Source organism: Acomys minous, assembly GCF_964271855.1.
Source record: "Acomys minous genome assembly, chromosome: 2".
NCBI lineage: Eukaryota > Metazoa > Chordata > Mammalia > Rodentia > Muridae > Acomys > Acomys minous.
Window position 1 is genome coordinate 59,106,717 of NC_140484.1, and position 20,085 is coordinate 59,126,801.

The window sequence follows — 20,085 nt, forward strand, 5'->3', positions numbered from 1 at the left end:
CTGAGGCCACCTAGACCAGACTTGGCCCTAGACTCTGGCAGTTCCCGCCCTACTAAGCCCAGGGGCGGGGTTGCTGCAGTCACCTCCAGTGTAGGTACTAGGTTCCTCTTGGCTGGACCCGGTAATGGGCGGGGGAGTCAGGTGTTCATACCAAGCACAGCAAAGGACTAGATAGCTCTCTCAAACTTGGCAAAGGGCAAGCATGGATTCCCTTCCACAGGCGAGTGCTTTGGTTTCTGACAGTCTCCACAACCTTAGTAAGCAGAACTATGGACCACAGCTCCCGAAGAACACTACACGTCAGATTGATCCCTGGTGGCCCTATCCTCCGAGCCTAGTCCGGCCAGGCACAATAGCAGACACGTTATTACGTGCTCCATGACAAGTCCAAGGCTACAGCGCAGGTAGGGATACTAATTCTCAACAGCTTGGCCTTAAGGCTTCCAATTGCTGGCCATTCATGAGCTTGTAGCCAGAGCAGGAGATGGAGGGTCCTGGAAACTTGAGTTGGAGAAAAGACATCTCACAGGTGTGCTGCCCTGGCCAGCTCACTCCTCCGACACCGTTTGGGGTCAGAAGGAGGGCAAATGTAGCCATCGGACCCTGTTCCAACCCCTGGGAGCTAGCTGCAGCAGCCTGTCCCGGAAGTCTAAATAAATGTGCCTCAGCCTTCTGCTTTGGGCTGGGAAGCTGCCTCTTTCCTTTGGTCAAGCTTTGGAGCTTCTCACCCACCCTTTCCTCCAGCCTGTGCGGCCCTAGCCGGTGCTCTCCTAGCCTGTGCTCCATCCAGCCTGTACACTCCCCAGCCTGTTCTTAAAGGTGCTCCCTCCAGCCCGTGCTCCCCACAACATGTGCTCCCAAGCTGGGCTCCTCTATAGCTTATGCTGCTTTCAGTCTGCTCTGCCCGAGCCTGTGCTCCCCAAATCTGTGCTGCCCAAGCTTAGGCTTCCCAGTCTGTGTTCTTGCCACGTCGTCATTGGTGCTCCCTGCAGCTTAGTGCTTCCCTCCAGTTCACACTCTTCCCACCTGTACTTCCTAAGCCTGTGCCCCTCACGACAGGTGCTCCCCAGCTTGTGCTCTCCATTTCCCATGAATCCTTGCTCTCTTGAGGAACCTACGTAGATATGACCACAAAGAGAAGACTCCAGGGCCTGGTGTTGGCCAAGACTTTGTCAGGTGGCTTCACAGCTGTTCTTGAGCCCTAGGTTTAAGGAAAAGATCCAACATTAACTGGAAACCAAGACTTAGGGGGTGACCACACTACACAACTCCTGGCTCTTTACGACACACCATCAACTTCAGGAAAAAAAAAGTGTATCCAGCTTGGGTGATGTTTGAATATAGAGGCGGGCTCAGTTTTTGCTACAGCAGGGGAAATCTGTTTACCAGGCCCTTTCTTTTTAAGTTGGGTAACACCGTGGCGCCTTCATAAGTCTGGGGTGTGATTGCTATGAGGGATGAGGAGGTGACTTTGGATGGCTTGGGCCTTTGGATGTTTTCCCTTTAACCTACCCGCTACTTTCCTGAAAGTGTGTGATGTCCGGCCCCTGTCAGCTGGTTTCATTAGTCCCACTGAACATCTGCCCACATATGTGCATTCACAGTGAGCTTTACTGCAAGGGAAGGAGATGGTGTTGGGCCCTGATTCTTGGGACTTTGCACATGGTAGGTCCCTTACTAAGGTTGTGTGAGGGCATGAATGCTGGAGGGCAGAGCAAGCTTAGGATGGGCACGTCACATTCTCAGCTGCTGAGCAGCACAGATGGTGCTCGGCTGTCCGGGAGGCCCCTAGAGCTTCACCCCAGGAACAGAGCACAGGGGTGGCTTCCCCTTGTGGCTCCCTGCTCATGCAGTGTGCCTAACATATGCTTGGCGTTTTCCTCCTTGGGCTCACCCCAGGCAGTCAGAACTCTGTAAAAGGGATGACTGTACCATCAGGCCCTTGGTCCAAGCCACGGCTTGATGCACTCTGGCTTTCTGGCAGCCGCTTGCTTCCTCTTTTGCCTGGCCAGCTTATTCTTTATGTATCCTTCCACCCTTTCCTGCTAGCCTGTCCTGCCTCATGGAGGGCTCTGCCCATGGCTGTTCTGGCCTTAGGGTTGCCTCCTCCTGATCTAACACTCCACCAGGTACCTGGGACCTTGGCCTCTTCTTCAGAGATCTTACTCCATATTGGTCATATTTAGACATGATCAGGATTTGTTTTGTTTCCCCCGACTCCATCTCTTCACAGGACAAATACTGCCTTTGCTTCGTGGCCGGCGTTCAGCTTGAGGAGTGACGCGTGGTGGCAGGAGGAACGGGAGTTTCAAAGCTTGGCTCACCGTTTTTCCGGTAGGGATTTTGACAAGTTGCCAAATCACATGTACATTTTGAAGCCAATATTTATTTTTTTAAAAAAATAAAAATGCAAAGAATATAATCTCTGGTGTGAGGTAAATATTGATATTCTGTAACAAAACTGTTAGTCATTCTTATAAACATATGCAAGAATCTAAATTCCAAAGAAGCTTTGATATCCTCCATCAATTATGCAAAAAAAAAAAAAAAACCCTACCCTATAATCACACTCTTCTCCAGTCAGAACTCTCCTGACATCTTTTCTCCGGGCTCATTTCAGGCATTCCGTTTTTCCCAGAATGTGATCTTACTGTCATGTTTCTACTCCTAATTTTTTTTTATTGATACCTTATCATAATTTGCTGACTCCCTTTGCATTTTCATTTTGGTTTTCAGTGATCCATATTTACGATCTATTAGCCATAGATTGCTATCTGGCTTCTGTGCACAACCTGCATCTATTCCTCTATGGCCCCTGATGGAAAGGACACACACAAGGACAGAAGTTTCCTGCTCAGCCACTCGCGCTAGCGCTCGCCCTGAAGCAAGCCTGAAGGAGGACGTTATGAAGAACCTGGTGTGATTTCTCACAACAGCAGGCTCGGAGTCTTCGTCCCTATGAGGACCTGTGGTAAGAAGCCACTCACAGGAAAGCGAGGGCTGGGTGGACAGGAAGCTGAGCGGTCCCACCCAGGCATGCTCAGGTGCACACACCTACCCTCCGTGTTTCTGCTTCTCTGTGCTGTATCCATCATAAGCTAAAGTCAGCATTCATTGCATTTTCATCTGCCCACTTTAGTTTTCCTCTGTGCATATTGGGATCTTACTGTGGACGCATCAGTGAGGGGCCTTTCTCAAGTTATGTTATCAGTGTATTGATGATTCGCTCACTATAGTCTCTGAATTGGATTCAGAGGCACGGACACATCAGTTGAGGGCACTGGATGGCCTCTAGATTTCAGGGTGTGTGAGCCAACATTTGAGAGCTATCTTTTTGTTTGCTTCTCATTGCACATGTGCACTTGCTTTGCCCGAGTCTACATTTATGAGCTGACAGCTCACCATGACACATGTATTATGTTTCATAATCCCTCCCTCCCAAGAATGTCCGATGGATTGGGCATAATTTGGAGTAGTCCTTTGCTGTCAGCCCTCCCATTCTGATTTTGTTGAGTCATGTGTGTGCTGTGTGTCTATTGCTACATTTTGCTAATTTCCATGGGCATTTTTGTCTGTCAAACAGCAACGTCCTGTCCATACACAAAACCCACTCTTCCTCCTTACGTGTCTTAAAAGAATGTCTTGGCCAGGGGCCGGGTAGATGGTTCAGCCAGTAAGAGAACCTTTGCAGAGAACCTGGGTTTGGTTCCCAGCATTCACACTGGCCAGTACGATCACATGCAACTTCAGTTCCGCGGGGATTTACTGCCCTCTCCTGGCTCTTACAGACACAGCACAGGTGAGGAACACTTAAATAGACACAGTACACAAAACAAAACAAATATTCTTTGGCCACACTTATAGATTCAGAATTAGCTACATATTTTAGAAACATGGGACGTTATTGGATTGCAGTAGATCTGATTACCTACAAATCTTCCTTAAAACAACAACAACAACAACAACAACAAATCATCATTGTTGTGCTGTGTGCTCATGATGGTGTCTGTAGCTTGCATGCTATGGCAGTGTGGAAGTCAGAGCGACTTTGTAGACTTGGTCTGCTCCTTCCGCCTTTATATGGGTTTCAGAGATCACACACAGATTGGCAGTCCAGGGCAGCAGGTGGTTTTACTCACTGAACCATCTCAGCAGCCCTCACTCTTTTTTTTTTTTTTTTTTAACAGGCTCTCACCATACAGTCTTGGCTGTCCTGGAACTCATGTAGGTCAAGCTACCCTTGATCTCATGGAAATCCAGCTGCCTCTTCCTTTTTAGTTCTGGGGTTAAAGGCACGTGATGCCTCAATGGGCTGTACATTTTTATTAGTCTTCTGCCTTAGGAACATGCATGTCTGCCTGTGTGTTCAGAGTCTCTTTATATCCTTTTGAGTGCGTTTTGTAGATTCCTGTAAAGGGATTTGTGTGTCTTTGACTATTTTTATTGCTCACTACTTTTATTTGTTATTTTGTGATATTATTGTAAATGGGATCCTTGTTACAAAACAAAACAGAACAAAACAAAAACTTTAAGTGGATGCCTAACAAAAGCAAGGCCTGGGATTGATCCACAGTACTAGAAAAAGAAGCAAAATATGTTTTGACCTTGTGGCTAGCAACTTTGGGAAGCTTACTTTTTTTTTTGGACGTGGTTTTTCTGTGTGGCCTCAGCTATCCTGGAACTTGTTCTGTAGGCCAGGCTGGCCTCAAACTCAGAGTTACATCTGCCCCTGACCCCCAGTGCTGGGACTAAAGATGTGTACTGCCATCCCTGGCCGCCAAGCCTGTTTATTAGCTTTGATCTGTAGATTGCCCCGACTTCCTATGCAGGCAACTGTATTATCAGAGAACAGGAAGTTTTCGGTTCTTCGCTCGTATTCCTCATCATGTGTCTCTTTCTCTGCAGTTCCTGCCAAGACCTCCTGTGCAATAATCGAAGAGGAGGGGTAATAATAGTCTCCGTTGAGTTCCCAGAGTGAAAGTAGACATGATTTCTATTTTTCCAGCAAGTATGATTTTATTGTAGAGTTACAGAAACTCCATTCAGCTGTTTAAGTTCCTGTCTACTACTGATTTGCTTAATGCATTAAACAAAAAGGGCTTATTTATTTTCATTTTCTGTGTATGAGTATTTTATCTGCACGTGTTTTTAGTGTACCACACATATGCCTGGAGCTTACAGAGGCCAGAAGAGGCTGTCAGATCCCCTGGAACTGGAGTTAGACACAGTTGTGAGCTGCTCTGTGGGTGCTGGGAACTGAACCTGCGTCCTCTGGAAGAGCAGCCAGCGCTCTGAATTCCTGAGCCATCTCTCCAGCACTCACTAATGCATTTAAAAATCAAAGACACTGAATTTCATCAGTGTGCGCTTTGTGCCTATTGAGATGATTATGTTTTCTCCCTTTGTTCTGTTAATGTTTTGGGTTATACTGACAAATGCTTGCTGTTAAGCTAATTATATATGTTTGGAATAAATCCATATGATTAGGATACGTTACCTTTCCCAATACTGCTGGCCTTGGTTGAATAATATTTTGTGTAGGCTTTTTGTACTTGTTTTTGTTGGCCTATATTTTTTATATTTTTATAATGTCCTTGTCAGATTTAATTAGAAGATTATGCTTACTCATGAGTGGTTGGATGGATTCCTTCTTTTTCCCTGTTCTTTGGAAAAGTTCTTGTAAACTCATATTATTTCCATCTTTAATAGTTGGTAGAATTCTTTGATGAAGCCATCTGGACACTTGGACTAAGACACTATTTTCCTTAATGAGAAAGTTTCAAATTATGGAGTCATTTCTTGATAAGTTATAAATGGTTAAACTGGTTTTTGTATTTTCTTAAGACAATTTTGTTAGAGTCTTCCCTAGGAATTCTTCTGTTTAATTCAACTGTATAAACTTGCTGGTATACGGTTATATGTACTATGCGTTCTCTGGGTCTCCGTCCCCTTCTCTTTCATATGTAGGGTCTGTAGTGATAGCACCTGTGAACCTTGGCATCTATAGCTTGTGATTTAAAATTTTTTCCTTTTTGTTTTTATTATATATATATATATTTTTTTTTTCAAGACAGGGTTTCTCTTTGTAGCCTTGGCTGTCTTGGACTTGCTTTGTAGCCCAGGTTGGCCTTGAACTCACAGACATCTGCCTGCCTCTGCTGTCTGAATGCTGGGATTAACAACATGCACCATCACGCCCAGCTTGCTTCTTTCTCGATCAGATTTGCCAGAGTTATTTTAATTAACCAGTTAATTAATTTTTCCAAGTCTGAGTCTTACTAAGTAGCCCCAGATGTCCTGGAACTCACTATGTAGACCAGGCTAGCCTCAAACTCAAAGAGTTCTGCCTGCTTCTTTTTTCTGAGTGCTGGGATTAAAGGCATGTGCCAACACACCCAGCTTTATTAGTAATTTAAAAAACCCTACATAACATATATTTAGTTTTCTATTTCTTACTCTTCTTTATTATTTAATTTCTCCTATTTTGAATAGTTGTCATCTTAGAAATTCTTTAAAAATGAAATTATAATTTCATTTTTGTTTATGTGAATGTGTATGCCTGACTGTATGTGAACCATGTATATACAGGTGCCTGTAGAAGCCAGGAAAGCATGTCGGAACCCCCAGGACCAGAGTTATAGGCAGTGTTGTGAGCTGCCTACAGTGGCATCCAAATCCAGGTCCTCTGACTCTAGCCCTTATTTTTATAAATTCTTGAGGTGGGTACATAAATTACACATTATAGGCTCTCTCCCTCTCCTGTCTTCCTCTCATGTCCCTCTCTTCCTTCCTCCCTCCTTTCTTTTCTTCATGGCTGCAAAACTTACCATGGTAAAACTGCCTGGAGCACAGTTCTACCATGATCAGTCTTGATGTATTACCTTGTCATTGATATTTTACTGAAATATGTTCTACATTTTCCAAACATGTGTTTTCTGCTTATTTCAGTGTTAGTGACATCTAACTTAAATGCATTGTATTGGGGGATTACTTGAAGGTGGGCATGCCTATAATCTCAGAATCTCTGAGACTTAAAGGCAGGAAGATCAGGAGTTCAAGGCTAGTCTTGGCTGCATAATGAGTTTAAAGACAATCTGAGACATAAAAGACTCTATTTTAAAGTAATGTTCTAAAAAATTAAAAATAATTTATTTTTACTTATGTGTGTGTATGTGTGTCTGACTGTATGTGATCCCTGTATATGCAGGTATATAAGAGAGAAAGTGAGAATCAGAGAATATCTGAAACTTTGGTTACAGCTCGAAATTCGCTACAGTTTGGTACGTGATCTGAGTGGTTTTTGTTGTTGTTGTTGTTGTTTTTGGGTTTTTTGTCGCTTCACGTGCTTTTATTAAGTTCCACTGCAGGGCTGGGGTCAAAGAGATACTAGTCCACACTAGCCAGTGCACACCTATGAGCCCAAAGCAGAGCCGAAGCGGGAGCATCCACGTTCCGGGAGCAGGCTGGCCAGAGCAAGGCTGGCGTTAGACCCCATCTCTGAGCCTGAAGAGGACAATGGCAGCCATGGGGCTCACTTGGTGTGCCCACAGGAACCCCGTTCTGGGCTGTAGTGCCTGATGGCAGGAGGGACTATAGGTGGGACCAGGGCCACCTCCATGTAGGAGGTAGCTGAGCTGCCCAGGCCTGAACCTGCTTTAGGGCTCATCCCAAGCTGGTAGCATTAGCTTGACTCTCTTTGGACAATAAAATAAAGTGCATTACTGAACAAAGAGTAACTCAAAACCATAAGCAGAGAAACCACAACAATTTCTTTAGCAAAAAGACAGAGAAAACAAGAATTATGTGGATACCAGAACATGAGAAAAAAATAATTAACTCTGTAGACAAAGTTGAGTGGAGTAGTAAGTAGTGGCAAAAGGTCCCCAGGGCTGTGCTGTTCAGCATCTGCCCAGCATGAATAATGGTGCCAGCGCGACTGGCCCTGGAAACACACTAAGTCATGAACACAGCAATGCCAGGACATCCAGTCTACCAGATCTTAGGGACCAGGAAAGACAGCAATGTGAAGTCCTAGCCACGGGAACTACCAGGAGGGGATTAGCTAGCCCTCAGCACTGGCTGGAGACACACTTGCCTTGTTCTCGGCCACTCCTGACCCTCCTGGATGACCCTGTCAATACCAAACCAAGCTCAATAGGTCCACAGCCCCAGGCCCTTTAACTTCGGGTCTCAGGTCAGGTGAAACCAGAGGTGCTGACCCTAGCCCTGCCACAAAAACCTGGCAAACAACTGAATGTTTTTTGTATGTCAGTAGTTCAGTCTTAACTGATCACAGCTGACTTTAGTCCTTCCCATCTCTTCTCCTCTCTTCTCTTCTCCTCTCTTCTCTTCTCTTCTCTTCTCTTCTCTTCTCTTCTCTTCTCTTCTCTTCTCTTCTCTCCCTTCCCTTCCCTTCCCTTCCCTCCCCTCCCCTTCCCTCCCCTCCCCTCCTCTCCTCTCCTCTCCTCTCCTCTTCTCTTCTCTTCTCCTCTCTTCTCTTCTCTTTTCTCTCTTCTCCTTTCTCCTCTTCTCTCCTATCTTCTTCCTCCCCCTTCCCTTCTTTCTTTCTTTTAAAAAAAAAACCTATTTATGGGCTGAAGAGATGGTTCAGAGGTTAAGAGCACTGCCTGCTCTTCCAGACATCTTAAGTTTGACTCCCAGCAACCACATGGTGGCTCACATCCATCTATAATGAGATCTGGTGCCCTCTTCTGGTGTGTAGGAGTTACATGCAGGCAAGACCCCATATGCATAATAAGTCAATCTTTAAAAAAATACTTAGTTAAAATTTTTTTATATGTATGAGTGTTTGTTTGCCTGCGTGTATGTCTGTATTCTACTTGTGTGCCTAGTGCCAAGGAAGGCAGAAGAGAGAGTGTCAGCCGGGCGGTGGTGGCACACTCTTTTAATCCTAGCACTCGGGAGGCAGAGGCAGGCAGATCTCTATGAGATTCAGGCCATCCTGGTCTACAAAGCGAGTCCAGGACAGCCAAGGCTACACAGAGAAACCCTGTTTCAAAAAACCAAAAAAAAAAAAAAAAAAAAAAAAAAAAAGAAAGAAATTATTTATTTTATGTGTATGAGTATTTTGTCTGCATGTATGCTATGTATGTGTACGACCTGTGTGTCTGGTACCCATGGAGGTCAGAAGAGGGTGTCAGGCCCCCTGGAACTGGAGTTACGCAGCTGTGAACTGCCGTATGGATGCCGGGAGTTGAGCCTAGCTCCTCCTGCAACAGCAACAAGTGCTCTTAACCATCTGAGCCGTTTCCCCAGCAGCATCATTCTTTAATTATTAATCCTCCTACATTCTTCTACTTATATCTTTTATTAACAGTTATGGTGATTTGATTAAGAACAACCCCCCAAAGGCTCATATAGCTGAATGCTTGGTCTTCAGGCAATGGCAGAACTTGAGGGGAATGAGTAGGTGTGGCCATGTTGGAGTAGGTGTGATCTTATTGGAAGGACTGTGTCACTTTGAGGTTCCAAAAGCCCAAGCCAGGCCCAGTGCTTCTCTCTTCTTGCTGCCTATGGATTCAGATAAGGAATTCTTAGCTACTTCTCCAGCGCCATGTCGGCCTGCATCTCACTGGGCATCCCGCCATGATGACAATGGACTAAATCTCTGAAACTATAAGCCAGCCCCAATGAAGTGCTTTCCTTTATAAGAATTTGTTTGTTCATGGCGTCTCTTCACGGCAATGGAACACTGAGTAAGACAAGACGGTATGTAGGTGTTGGTAAAGGAATAAGCACAACTTGGCGTGACCGTTTCTGTGCTTCAGTTGCAGCATTATCTTCATTTAAATTAAATACATATTCTAATTGTGAATATATTTGCCCTGGACTACTGATAGTTACTGGTCTTGGTGCTACCTTTGACTCAAGCCCAGCGCTTCCACTGAGCACTGGAGAGGCCAGAACATACCCTGGAAAATCATGGATCACGTAGTCCATTTTCCCCACTCAAGTCGACATTGTCCTCTGTAGATGTCCCCAGATGTCACTGTGAGTAGCTCCCGGACCAGGCTTGAAGAAGACCAGAAGGACAATGTGTCCTTGTTCCGGCTGACCAGAGGCACAGGGATGTACCATCTCCCCCAGAGGCCTATGTCTCAGCTGATTATTTTTTTTTTGCCACAAAGACATTTCCTGGCAGCTAGCCCATGGTGCCTGCCCATTGGGGTTGGAGTCACACTCTGACTCTGTGGCTTTTTTTTTTTTTTTGGTGTCTTCTTGGCCTTCTGGGAAGAAGTTCATGGTTAGGTAGCTGTGGGCTTCTTCTGGGTGATGTGTATGTGTGAGTTTTGATACATCATCCTTTGTGCCAAGAAAAGCTGGGCTGACTCCTGAGTTGGCTGTTTCCTCCATGGTATCCTAGGTGAAGCTTGGACCTTTACCTACAACACTCACCTCCAACTCTTTTCTTTCCAGAACTGGGGTCTTCATGTGGTGTCCACACGGTTTTCCAGACTCTGCCAAGAGAGGTGTATAACGATTCGTATTCAAGTGGCCATCTTCATGTTGGATCCTAGGAATTTCTGTGCAGTCTGGCTGCTCTATCTCTCACCCCACATGTCTGTGCGCATGTGTATGTCCCTGCCATGTGGGCGGGAGATGCTATATCTGAGGACATACTGGGTGGGTGGCCTGGTATCTAGTGCAGCAGTGGAAAAGAGTGGATTCAGTAGGCTGCTAAGCCTAAGTGTCACTATAAGACCAGGGAAACCTGAGCAGGCCCAAGGACCAGGTCTCAAAAATTTTACTCTTGGTCTTGATTCTGTTTCCATGGTGATCATTCTGCAAAGAAATGACCATAATCCTGGGGTTACTACCAGAATCTCAAGGAGGCTTTGAAGGCTGAGGCTGAATGTTTGAGCCAAGGTGTGGTCTTCTGCTCGCTCCTCTCCATCCCTTGCTTCCTGGTGCCATGATAGTTTTTATAGTTATAGAGATAAGTGACACACCTGACACTGAATGTGGGTAAATTGTGCAGTGTGATAGGTAGGCTGCACCACCATAAGGAGGGAGAGGTTCACTTCCAGATTCCCAGTGTCCTTTGCAGCCAAGACTAGCCCTCTCTGTAAGCCCCTCCCCCCAGTTTTCTGGAGGGATGGGTTTCTGTGTGGAGCAGTGGGTGGAGTTGGAGCTGATGCTCCTAGAGGATGAGGTATGGAGGGCGAGTGGGATGGATGTGGGGTGGTAGGCAGCAATGGTAGCAGAAGACAAGAGTGAGTTCGGCCACCTGTCTTTGCTGGCTTCGCCCGCCCTCAAGAGGGATTCTCTTGTTAGCCTCATCTTCTGCAGCCCACATCTCCTCCCAGGACAGGGGAACTACTGAGGGCACCTGTGGTCTTGGGCCACCAGATGACTCAGGTCACTAGGCCACGCCTGCCAAAGAACCTGATTTCGATCGACCATGCTGGAGGAAAATTTGACCTGGTCAGAGTTGAGCCTCTTTACTTTTAATCCTGGTGACTCCAGGCACCTGCTCTGAGGCCTCACTCTCTCCTCACCCTGAGCGTTCTGAGTTGAACTGTTTCTTTCCATCACTATGTTGGTCCTGACTGTCATCTTCCCTCCCAGCCTGTGACAAGTGACATTGGGTAGATCTCTAACAAGACCGTCGGACGCAGGCCACTGGCCTGGCCTAACTCAGTCATCCAAACTGTAACGGTATATCATGTTCTGGTTTAGAAGGCTTCTCCCTCATCTGCCTCCCACCCTGGGCCACCTCCCTGAAATAGCTTTTTGTCTCAGGTTCCCTCTGTAGACACAGATTGTGGAATTCAGCATAAATCAAGAGATGTCCCTCACAGTGATGCAGATGATGACAATTCAGAGACCCCAGGGCTCAGCTCCCCAAAGCCCTGGCTGTACTCGCTGTGTGCCATAATACACAGGTTACACAGCACTTAACCTATCCCACAGAGCTTAGGAGTTTCCTTGAATACACTAGTGGAGAATACTCACCATCCCTGGGTGATGGTGACTGGAAAGGTCCATTCTGATGGTGACTCTTATTATCCTGCAGTGTGCCTTGCCTTGCCAGCATCTTCCATGAACATTCTCCATAGCAACTGGCTAAAATGCCTCTCTTTCTGGGAGTCTTGGTACATAAGGGATATGTTCCTGGGACACGGCCAGGAGTCCTCTTTAAACCAAGACGCAGGCATGAGGACTCCTCCAGCTCTCCCTGGTGAGTCAGCTCTTTCCACCCTCCCTTCCCAGGCAGGTAGATCTGGTCTGAGGACAGGCCAAGGACATCTACTGCCAGGGAAGGGCCTGCCGCCTTCTGGGTGTCTTGCTGTTGTGTCATTGCTGTGGCTTTGGTGGGTATGCTTAAAAGTCATATGCCAAAGACTTGTTTCCCAAGGCGCTATGCACATTTAGGAGGGGTCTTTGAGGGATGAGAAGCCTTTAAGCTATTGGACAGGCTTTTGAGAGGGACTGTGGGTCGCATGTCCTTTTTTCCTGGTGTGATCTATGTGGCTTGCTCTTCCAACGTGCCTGTTGCCACCATCTGGTATCCCCACCATGGACCCAAAGCCATGGTCTCCTGGTCCTGGACTAGATCCTCCAAACCTCAAGTCAAACCAAGCTTTCCCCCTCTGATTCAGTTGTCTTAGAAGTCATTGTGTTGTTGGAATACCCGTGGGAGCTGATTCATGGCTGACCGCTGTGCCTCCCTTGGAGGGGCCATGGCTGGTTATGCCTGAGGCTTGAATTGCGGAGACAGGAATGTGGCATCACAATTGTGTTGATATATTTGTGTGGAATTAAATCATGTAGACTCAGTTTAAAGGGGACTTAACATCAGTGCTCTAAGCACACACATCAGTAGTGGGTGAGGAGTCAGCCAGGGGTCCACTGGGACATCCCTGGACCGAGGCAGCCACTGCTTGTCTGGGTCTCTGCAAATGGAAAAAATGTGATGTGTAGCCACAGGAGGCCTGGATGGTAATTCCAGAGCAGTGGGAATTGGTATCTGGGAACTAGCTGTTTGAACACCGCTGTTTGGGATCACAGAAGCCATCCCTATGAGGAGAGGGATGAGGAATGGTCCTCTGGCTCATCCTCGCTGCAGCCCGACTGGCTCGCTGTGAAAGCATCACTCACTAGTGCTGGCCCCAGGGACTTACTTCTCTCTCGTGTCGGAACCTTAGGACTTTCTTGCTCTATCCATCCTCCTGGCTAACTGAAGCGCTCAGATGACTACTCATTTGTCCCAGAGACCAGCCTCTGCCTAAGCCATGTGTCCAGTGTTCCTCCTGTCTTTTTTTCTCTCTAGCCTCTGTCCCTACCTTCCTGGGCACACCGTGTGCTGCAGATGCAGAGCTGGGCTCTGTTGCAGTCAAAGGACCCCAAACACTCTGCTTTATAGGCTGCACTCATTGGTCCCAGTTGTAATAATAACAGACGACATTTTGGAGGATAGTTAATCATCCTCTCATATTTATGATAGTAAATAAATATATTTGTGATAGCAAATAAACCACTGGCTTCAGACGTAAATTCTAACAACACCGTGGAGGAGTAAGTGTGATGGGGGTTGTAGTCCTTGCAGGGGGATTTGCTGATTTCAGAGTCTATTGTAGGCGGAAGCCTGCAGCATCTACCCAGAAACACTGAGAGTCAGGGGACAGGTGGTGGGTTTTGGCAGACTGCCTGTAACATCGCCACCATTAGGGACATCTCTGCCAGGCACTATAAGAAATCTCCTGCAGGAGAATACATCCTCAGGTCCCCAGCCAAGGCTGCTCCTTGACCCACATCCCTGATGGCCTCACTGCATCCTCTGAGCTGACTTTCCACTAAAGGTGGGGCCCAGAGTCTGCCCTGTCTTCCCCTGTTTTAGTCTTGCCTGCCTGCTTCAGGCAGGTAGAATGTGGCTCCCATCACAGCTCCTTTTTAGTAGCTCCAGGGGCCTCTCTGCTGCTCAAAGCCCCTGCAGAGATGACTCATTGTAGATCTGAGAGGTGTTCTTGATCTGCCTATACCTCAGCAGGCAGATGTGAGATTGTCTGGCTGTGGAGTGCCCCCATGGGAGACACAGCAGACACTGCTGGTCTCCAGGCATGCAGAGCCTTCATAGTTAGAATCACTGCAGAGGCGATTAAAGTTGTCATAACATCTTCGTGTGTGATATGTGCTTCGTGACATAACTTCATGATATACCTGTTCAGGGTGGCTGGCGTGGGTTTAACGGGGTGTCTTATGCTATCTTTGTGACGAACAAACACAGATACACACACACACACACACACACACACACACACACACACACACACACACACACGCTCCATACAGCTGGACATACAACACAACTCTGACAAACACCCACTCACAGCTCACACAACACACACATCACATGTACATTCACACACTAACGTGTACCTCCCCCTCCGCCCCCCCCCCCCCGCAACACCCAGCACAGCCACCTGCACATTGGTCCTCTGTATTCTCATGGAAAAAGGAACGGACATGTCAAAGGAAGGCCCATGAAGCTGGTGTAGCCAAGCTTCCCAGTCTAAGGGAGGCTGGTTCTGAGCTGAGAACTTCACAAAGCAGGTGTGCTGCAAATCATTACACCTCCCCAGTAGGACATAGCCGGAGTCTGTTGCAGCATCGGTCCAAGCGGACTCATGAATCTAAATCAATGTTAAAACATAGCGAGGTTCAATATTTAATGCTGCATTTCTTTGGTTGAATGGAGAGGTGTCTCTGTTCTCCCAGAGGCACCGCGATAGAAAAGATGTGGGGGCAGGTTCAGTGGAGCAGCCTGGATGGAGTCCAAGCCTCTCTCACACTATTATTGTCAAGACTGAGAAACACACACACACACACACACACACACAAACACACACACACACACACACGCTATTGACCAGCCTGACCAAGGACAAACAATGTAAAACACTGTATTTTCCTCTGGATGGTCTGTATCTACAGTACGTACATAGCGTACATAGCATGGTGGGTTCTGCACACGTCAGCTATGCAAGCAGGTAAAGAAGTCTGAGAGTGAAAGGAGCGGAAACATCCCAGTGGTCCCTGGCTCCCCACTTGAAGGATGGGCACAGAATGCTGCTTTAAGGGACAACATCACAGAGGAGCTTGTAAATGTCAGCTCTGCTTGCCAGGCTGCTTACTCAGATACTGAGTGTCTGCCTCTAGATGGCGTGGCCCGCTACAGGCCGAAGGATGTGTTGCCTCCGCCTCTCTAGGAACTTACTCGTGCCCTGTCCTCTGAGGAGGTTATCAGCCAAGGCTGTGCTCTGTGAAGCAAATCACAGAGACTCACCCACATCTGCAAGGAAACTCAGTGCTCAGGGCCACGAAGCACACTAATTGTTTGTGGGTGCATAGGAACACCAGTGTGTCTGTATGTGGACACTGTAGTATGTGTGCATATGTGTGGTGTTGTGCAGGCAAGTGCACATGCATGTATGTGGTGAGCAAGTATGTGGATGCACATGTGTGTGGTGTGCATGGTGTAACTGTAAATGTGTATAAGCACGTGTGCTAACACATGTGTGTGTACAGATATATGTGTGCATAGTGTGTTCATATATGTGTGTAATGTGTGTGTGTATACATATGTATGCATATGGACCACAAACTGGGAAGAGAAAGCTAGAGAGGAAAGGTGGACAGTTTCACAGGTTGGCATCTCTGGACACCTGGGCTCTCACCTCTGTGAGGGTCTCCCCTGGGACAAAACACTTGTTTCTACAAAAGGCTCATTGTTCGCATCTATCCTTTGAGGTGGGGCTTTGTACCCAAAAAGTTTATGAAAATGGCAGAAAAGGAAAAGAAACTTCATCTGTGATGACCATCACACCCCAGCTAGCCCCTCCTTGTGGGACAGAGAGCTTGGCTACCATGTGCTCACACTGGAACAGAATCCAGTCTCACAGTGGCTGCCTTTCAAAGCCCTGACAACTGAGCCTCTCTCAGAAGCGTAAGCTCAGAAAGACTGTGTCCAGCTTCCCGAAGGCCATGCCATTGGCTGCTTCCTCTCCTCAGGGCTCCATGACAGGCCCATCCTTAGCACCCAAGATGACCTCAGGCTATTAGGCCAGGTCATGTCCCACATGGGTGCAGGTGGTGAGCGGGCAGAGGCGCCAGGTGGGTCCCCCTGTGGAGATGCAAGTGTGAGGTAACAGAAGGATGACGGAGACAGGAAGCTTCCCAGCGTGAGCGTGCTCCAGTGGGCCACTGCTGTGCTCCCGAGAGTAAAACCTAACATACATTTACCAAAGGCATGAACACCACTGGAGTCTCTGATGAGGTCTCCCAGCTTCCTTCCCAGCAGCAAGAGAAGGCGCTATAAACAGAAAGCAGGTGGCAAGCTTACAGAGAGATCTACCTCCTGCCTTGGGACCAGTGGAGGTATCTGTGGCCCAGTGTTCTCCCCATGGGTTCTTTCACAATAAAAGAGATGATGGGCTGAGGGATGTGAGCCATTTCTGAACCACTTGGCCATCTGATGACCCTCCCAGCCCATTAACCTCGAGCAGAGGGCCACCTCTGAACTGATGCGCCTCCAGGGACAAATGGTGGCACTGGTGAAGCAGTTGTGTTCCCAGCCTGGCTACACTGTCGTTTCGTTTTTCCAGGGTCCTGTTCGGATGTTCCCTGTCCCATCAGTGCCAAATGGCAGGTCTTCACGAACATCACCCTGGAGCAGCCCATTCTGGCTGGAGCCCCCAAAAGGCAGGGACTGTGTCCTCCGGAGCATCTCCAAGTGGGCAGGGCCTGGAGACAGCCGTGGGGGACAGCCGTAGAGCCCAGGGCTTGTGTCTCCACCCTCAGGCTGGCTGACCATGGGGAAGGGGTCGGCCTGGGCACAACAGGCCAACGTGTGCACCCCCATTGGGCCCTCAAGAGAGCTAGGGGGGCTGTCCGTGCGCGAGCTGTGGGGGCTGCCATCCAGGCTGGAGGGGATGTGGTAGGCATACTCCCTCTCGGCTGCGGCAGCCTGGTGCCGGCTGAAGTAGTGGGGCTTAGTTCTGCCCTGGAGGCACCTGTGCAGGTGAGGGTCGTGCAGGTGGGGGTCGTGTGGGAAGGCATCCTCCTCAGCCATGTGCACATGGGCCTCCTCCTCCATGAGCTGCTCACAGTGCACCTTGGCACAGCACGGGGCGGCAGGTGACAGACAGCTGACATGACCCTGGGCAGCCTGCAAGTTGGTCATCTTGCAGTGGCTGGCTGGTGGATGGCCAAAGCCTCTGAGTTTTCCAGGGCACGGTGAGTCCTGCAGGCAGGCTGTATGCACCAGTGCATCACCATTGGCATCGAGCGTAGGGTGGGCACTGGGCTTGGTGGCAGAGGTCTCTCCCCGAGAGGGACAGCACGACCACCAACACTGCCACACATCCTCCCGCTTGGCGCAATGGTGGATAAGCACAAAGAGTCCCAGCGTCACGCAGAAGGCGCCATACAGACAGCTAAAGATCATGTCCAGGAAGTGGCCCTGAGATACGGCCAGGGCCCCAAAGGTCCATGTGGCTGCGAACAGGAACAGGGTGAAGGCAGCAGCACGAAGCTGGGCCTTGAAGGAGTGCTCATTCTGCAGCTGTGAGGCAGTCAGGGCTTCACAGGCAGGTGGCGGCGTGCCAGGACGCACCCCATGGCGGTGGCCACCCTCTGGTACCGCCAGCCGCTGCTGTTCCTCGGTACGTTCTCTGAGCTCGTACCTGCGCTCCGGGTGACGCCGCAGCTGCACATAGGTGCAGAGGAAGTACACACAGGTGACCAGGGCAATGAATGCAGCCGGTCCGTAAAATGCGCCCAGGCTGGGTTCCCAGGCCATCCAGCAGCTGTAGGAAGAAGCAGGTAAGTGTGGGTATGTGGCCAGAGTGCTTGCCTCCCCTGCTTATCAGGACAGAGTGGGAGAGTTTTAACTCTACGATAAGGAAACAGGTGGCACCCAAGACTGGTCAGCCATGAGGTTTGGATTGGTAGGGACAGAACTGCAGTCTGGATGGGTATTTGGAGGCAGCTGGAGGCAGCTGGTTGGTTAGCCCTGTGTGATAGTCCTCAGGAGGTGGATAGGGTAGGACTGAGGTAGGCCTGGGGTGGATGGGTAAAGAGGTCCATGGAGGGGAGGCTGGAAACTGTCCCCGGTAAGGGGGAAATGGGCAGAAGCAGGCTTTGATGAGGAGGATATGGAGCCCACTATGGCCCCAGTGGAGGCTGGAGATCCTGGAGTCCTAAGAGGATGCTGAGAATGATGAAGGTCCCACTGAGCTTTGGGCACCTGTGGGGCAGGGGCTGGGTCTGTCTCTGCTCCAGGGGCTCGCCATGCTCAGCCAACCTCCTGTTATTTGATCCCAGAGTATAAAGAAAGGCATGCCTTTGGTGCCCAAGGAAATAGAGTCAGTAGGGAGCTGAGTGTGGTGGGAGAAGAAGGCTGGGGAGACACAACACTGGGTGGTCTTCTGGGGCCTGAGAACCACGGCTTGCTGTCATCTCAAGGAATTGCCTTATCACAGGCACCTTGGGGGCCAGTCACTAACAGAGATCAATTGTGACAGGTGTCTGTGGCCACCTCCCCTCCCTTCCCCAGGCTTAGGCACAAAGTCAGCACATTCTGCAAGTGTCTGGGAAGACCCAAGAGGAGCAGGCCAGTGCCCCCGACTTTTCACCAGCTCGCAGGCAGGAAGTACTCACTATGCCATGTCCTCATCCTCCGTCCCATAATTTCTGATGTTTGTGGCAGCTGTGACCCCACAGATGATGAAAGGCACCCCTCCGCTGATGAGGTAGAACCTGCCAGAGATCAGAAGGCTGACTTCCCAAGAATGCCCCAAATCCTCCTAGAGAAATGAGGCCATCTCCCCGCTTCCCTGATGCAAAGGGGGAGGTAGCTGGAGTCCAGGGCCATGCCACCTCTTAGGACAGACAAGCACACCTCCAGTGGGGGAGTCTCAGCTCTCCCCCCACCCCCAACCTGGTTCTGGCTTGCAGGGACTCACAGTGAATATGAAGGCTCTGTGGGACCTCGTGGAGCCTGGGCTGGGAGCAGGACAGATTTGAAGAATTACAGCCAGTGCATCCATAGGGCAAGGGCAGCCATGGAGGGTGTTGAATGAGGCATCCTTATCCTGAAGCAATGCTGTGAGTGGTGGCCCAGTTGGATTTCCTTTGGACCTGTCTTCAGCCAGAACCCAGCTCATACCCCTTCCCTTTGCTGTCAGCAGTTCCCAGTGATCAGCGGGCCAGTGAGTAGTTAGACCTAGCTTTGAGTGTGGAGCTGCTGGGCAGTGGTGGTGCACATCTTTAATCTCAGCACTCGGGATACAGAGGCAAGTGGATCCCTGTGAGTTCAAGGCCAGCCTGGTCTACAGTGCGAGTCCAGGACAGCCAAGGCTACACAGAGAAACCCTGTCTCAAAAAACCAAAAAACAAACAAAGAAACAAAAACAAAGAAACAAACAAACAAACAAAATAAAGTGTGGAGCCTGGCTCCCTAACCCTCTGTGGCAGTTAGGAGAGTTGCCCACCTTTAAGCTATCCCTGGAGGGGCAGCTGATTATCCTGTCAACAGTAGGATGTGGTGTGGAACGGACCTCTTCTCTACAGGCCTCCAATGATAGCTTTACTAATGGCAATTCAGTGTCTAGCTTCCAGGATACCTCCTGTTTGAGTCCAACCCCACTGAGAATGTATGTCATGTCATAGGCTTAGCCTGTGCACACACTGGCTCTGATACACTGAGCATGACCGCTAGCTTCCCACTGTGCTGAGCCATGGTAGGGCCACCTGAAGACCAGCTCAGAGAGGATTCCCCTGAGACAGAGGCTGCTGTTATAGGCACCCTCACTGGACAGTGTGGCGCAGTGTCCTCACAAGCACCATAATTAGAACCTAGACTCAAAGGCTGGTAGGAGGGCCTTCTAGGGACTCTGTGTGAAGCAAGCTGGGTGCAGTGATGTATGCTTATAATCCCAGCACTCAGGGAAGTAGAGGCAAGTAGATCTCTGTGAGTTGGAGGCCAGCCTGGTCTACAAAGTGAGTCCAGGACAGCCATGGCTACACGGAGAAACTCTGTCTTGAAAACAACAACCTCCCAAA

General features: G+C 48.9%; 1 protein-coding gene across 8 annotated transcripts in view; it reads right to left on the reverse strand.

Moving 5' to 3' along the window:
* Nucleotides 1-14,908: 14,908 nt before the first annotated feature.
* The window catches only part of ADGRA1 (adhesion G protein-coupled receptor A1), a 319,025-nt gene continuing 313,848 nt past the window's right edge, over nt 14,909-20,085 (reverse strand). For all 8 annotated transcript variants that reach the window (XM_084766821.1, XM_084766820.1, XM_084766817.1 and 5 more), the window contains 2 exons: nt 18,682-18,780; nt 14,909-17,828 (listed from right to left, as the gene is read on the reverse strand). In XM_084766821.1, the coding sequence (XP_084622947.1) occupies nt 16,601-17,828; nt 18,682-18,780 (1,327 nt within the window). In that variant the 3' untranslated portion in view covers nt 14,909-16,600. The remainder of the gene's footprint in view (nt 17,829-18,681; nt 18,781-20,085) is intronic.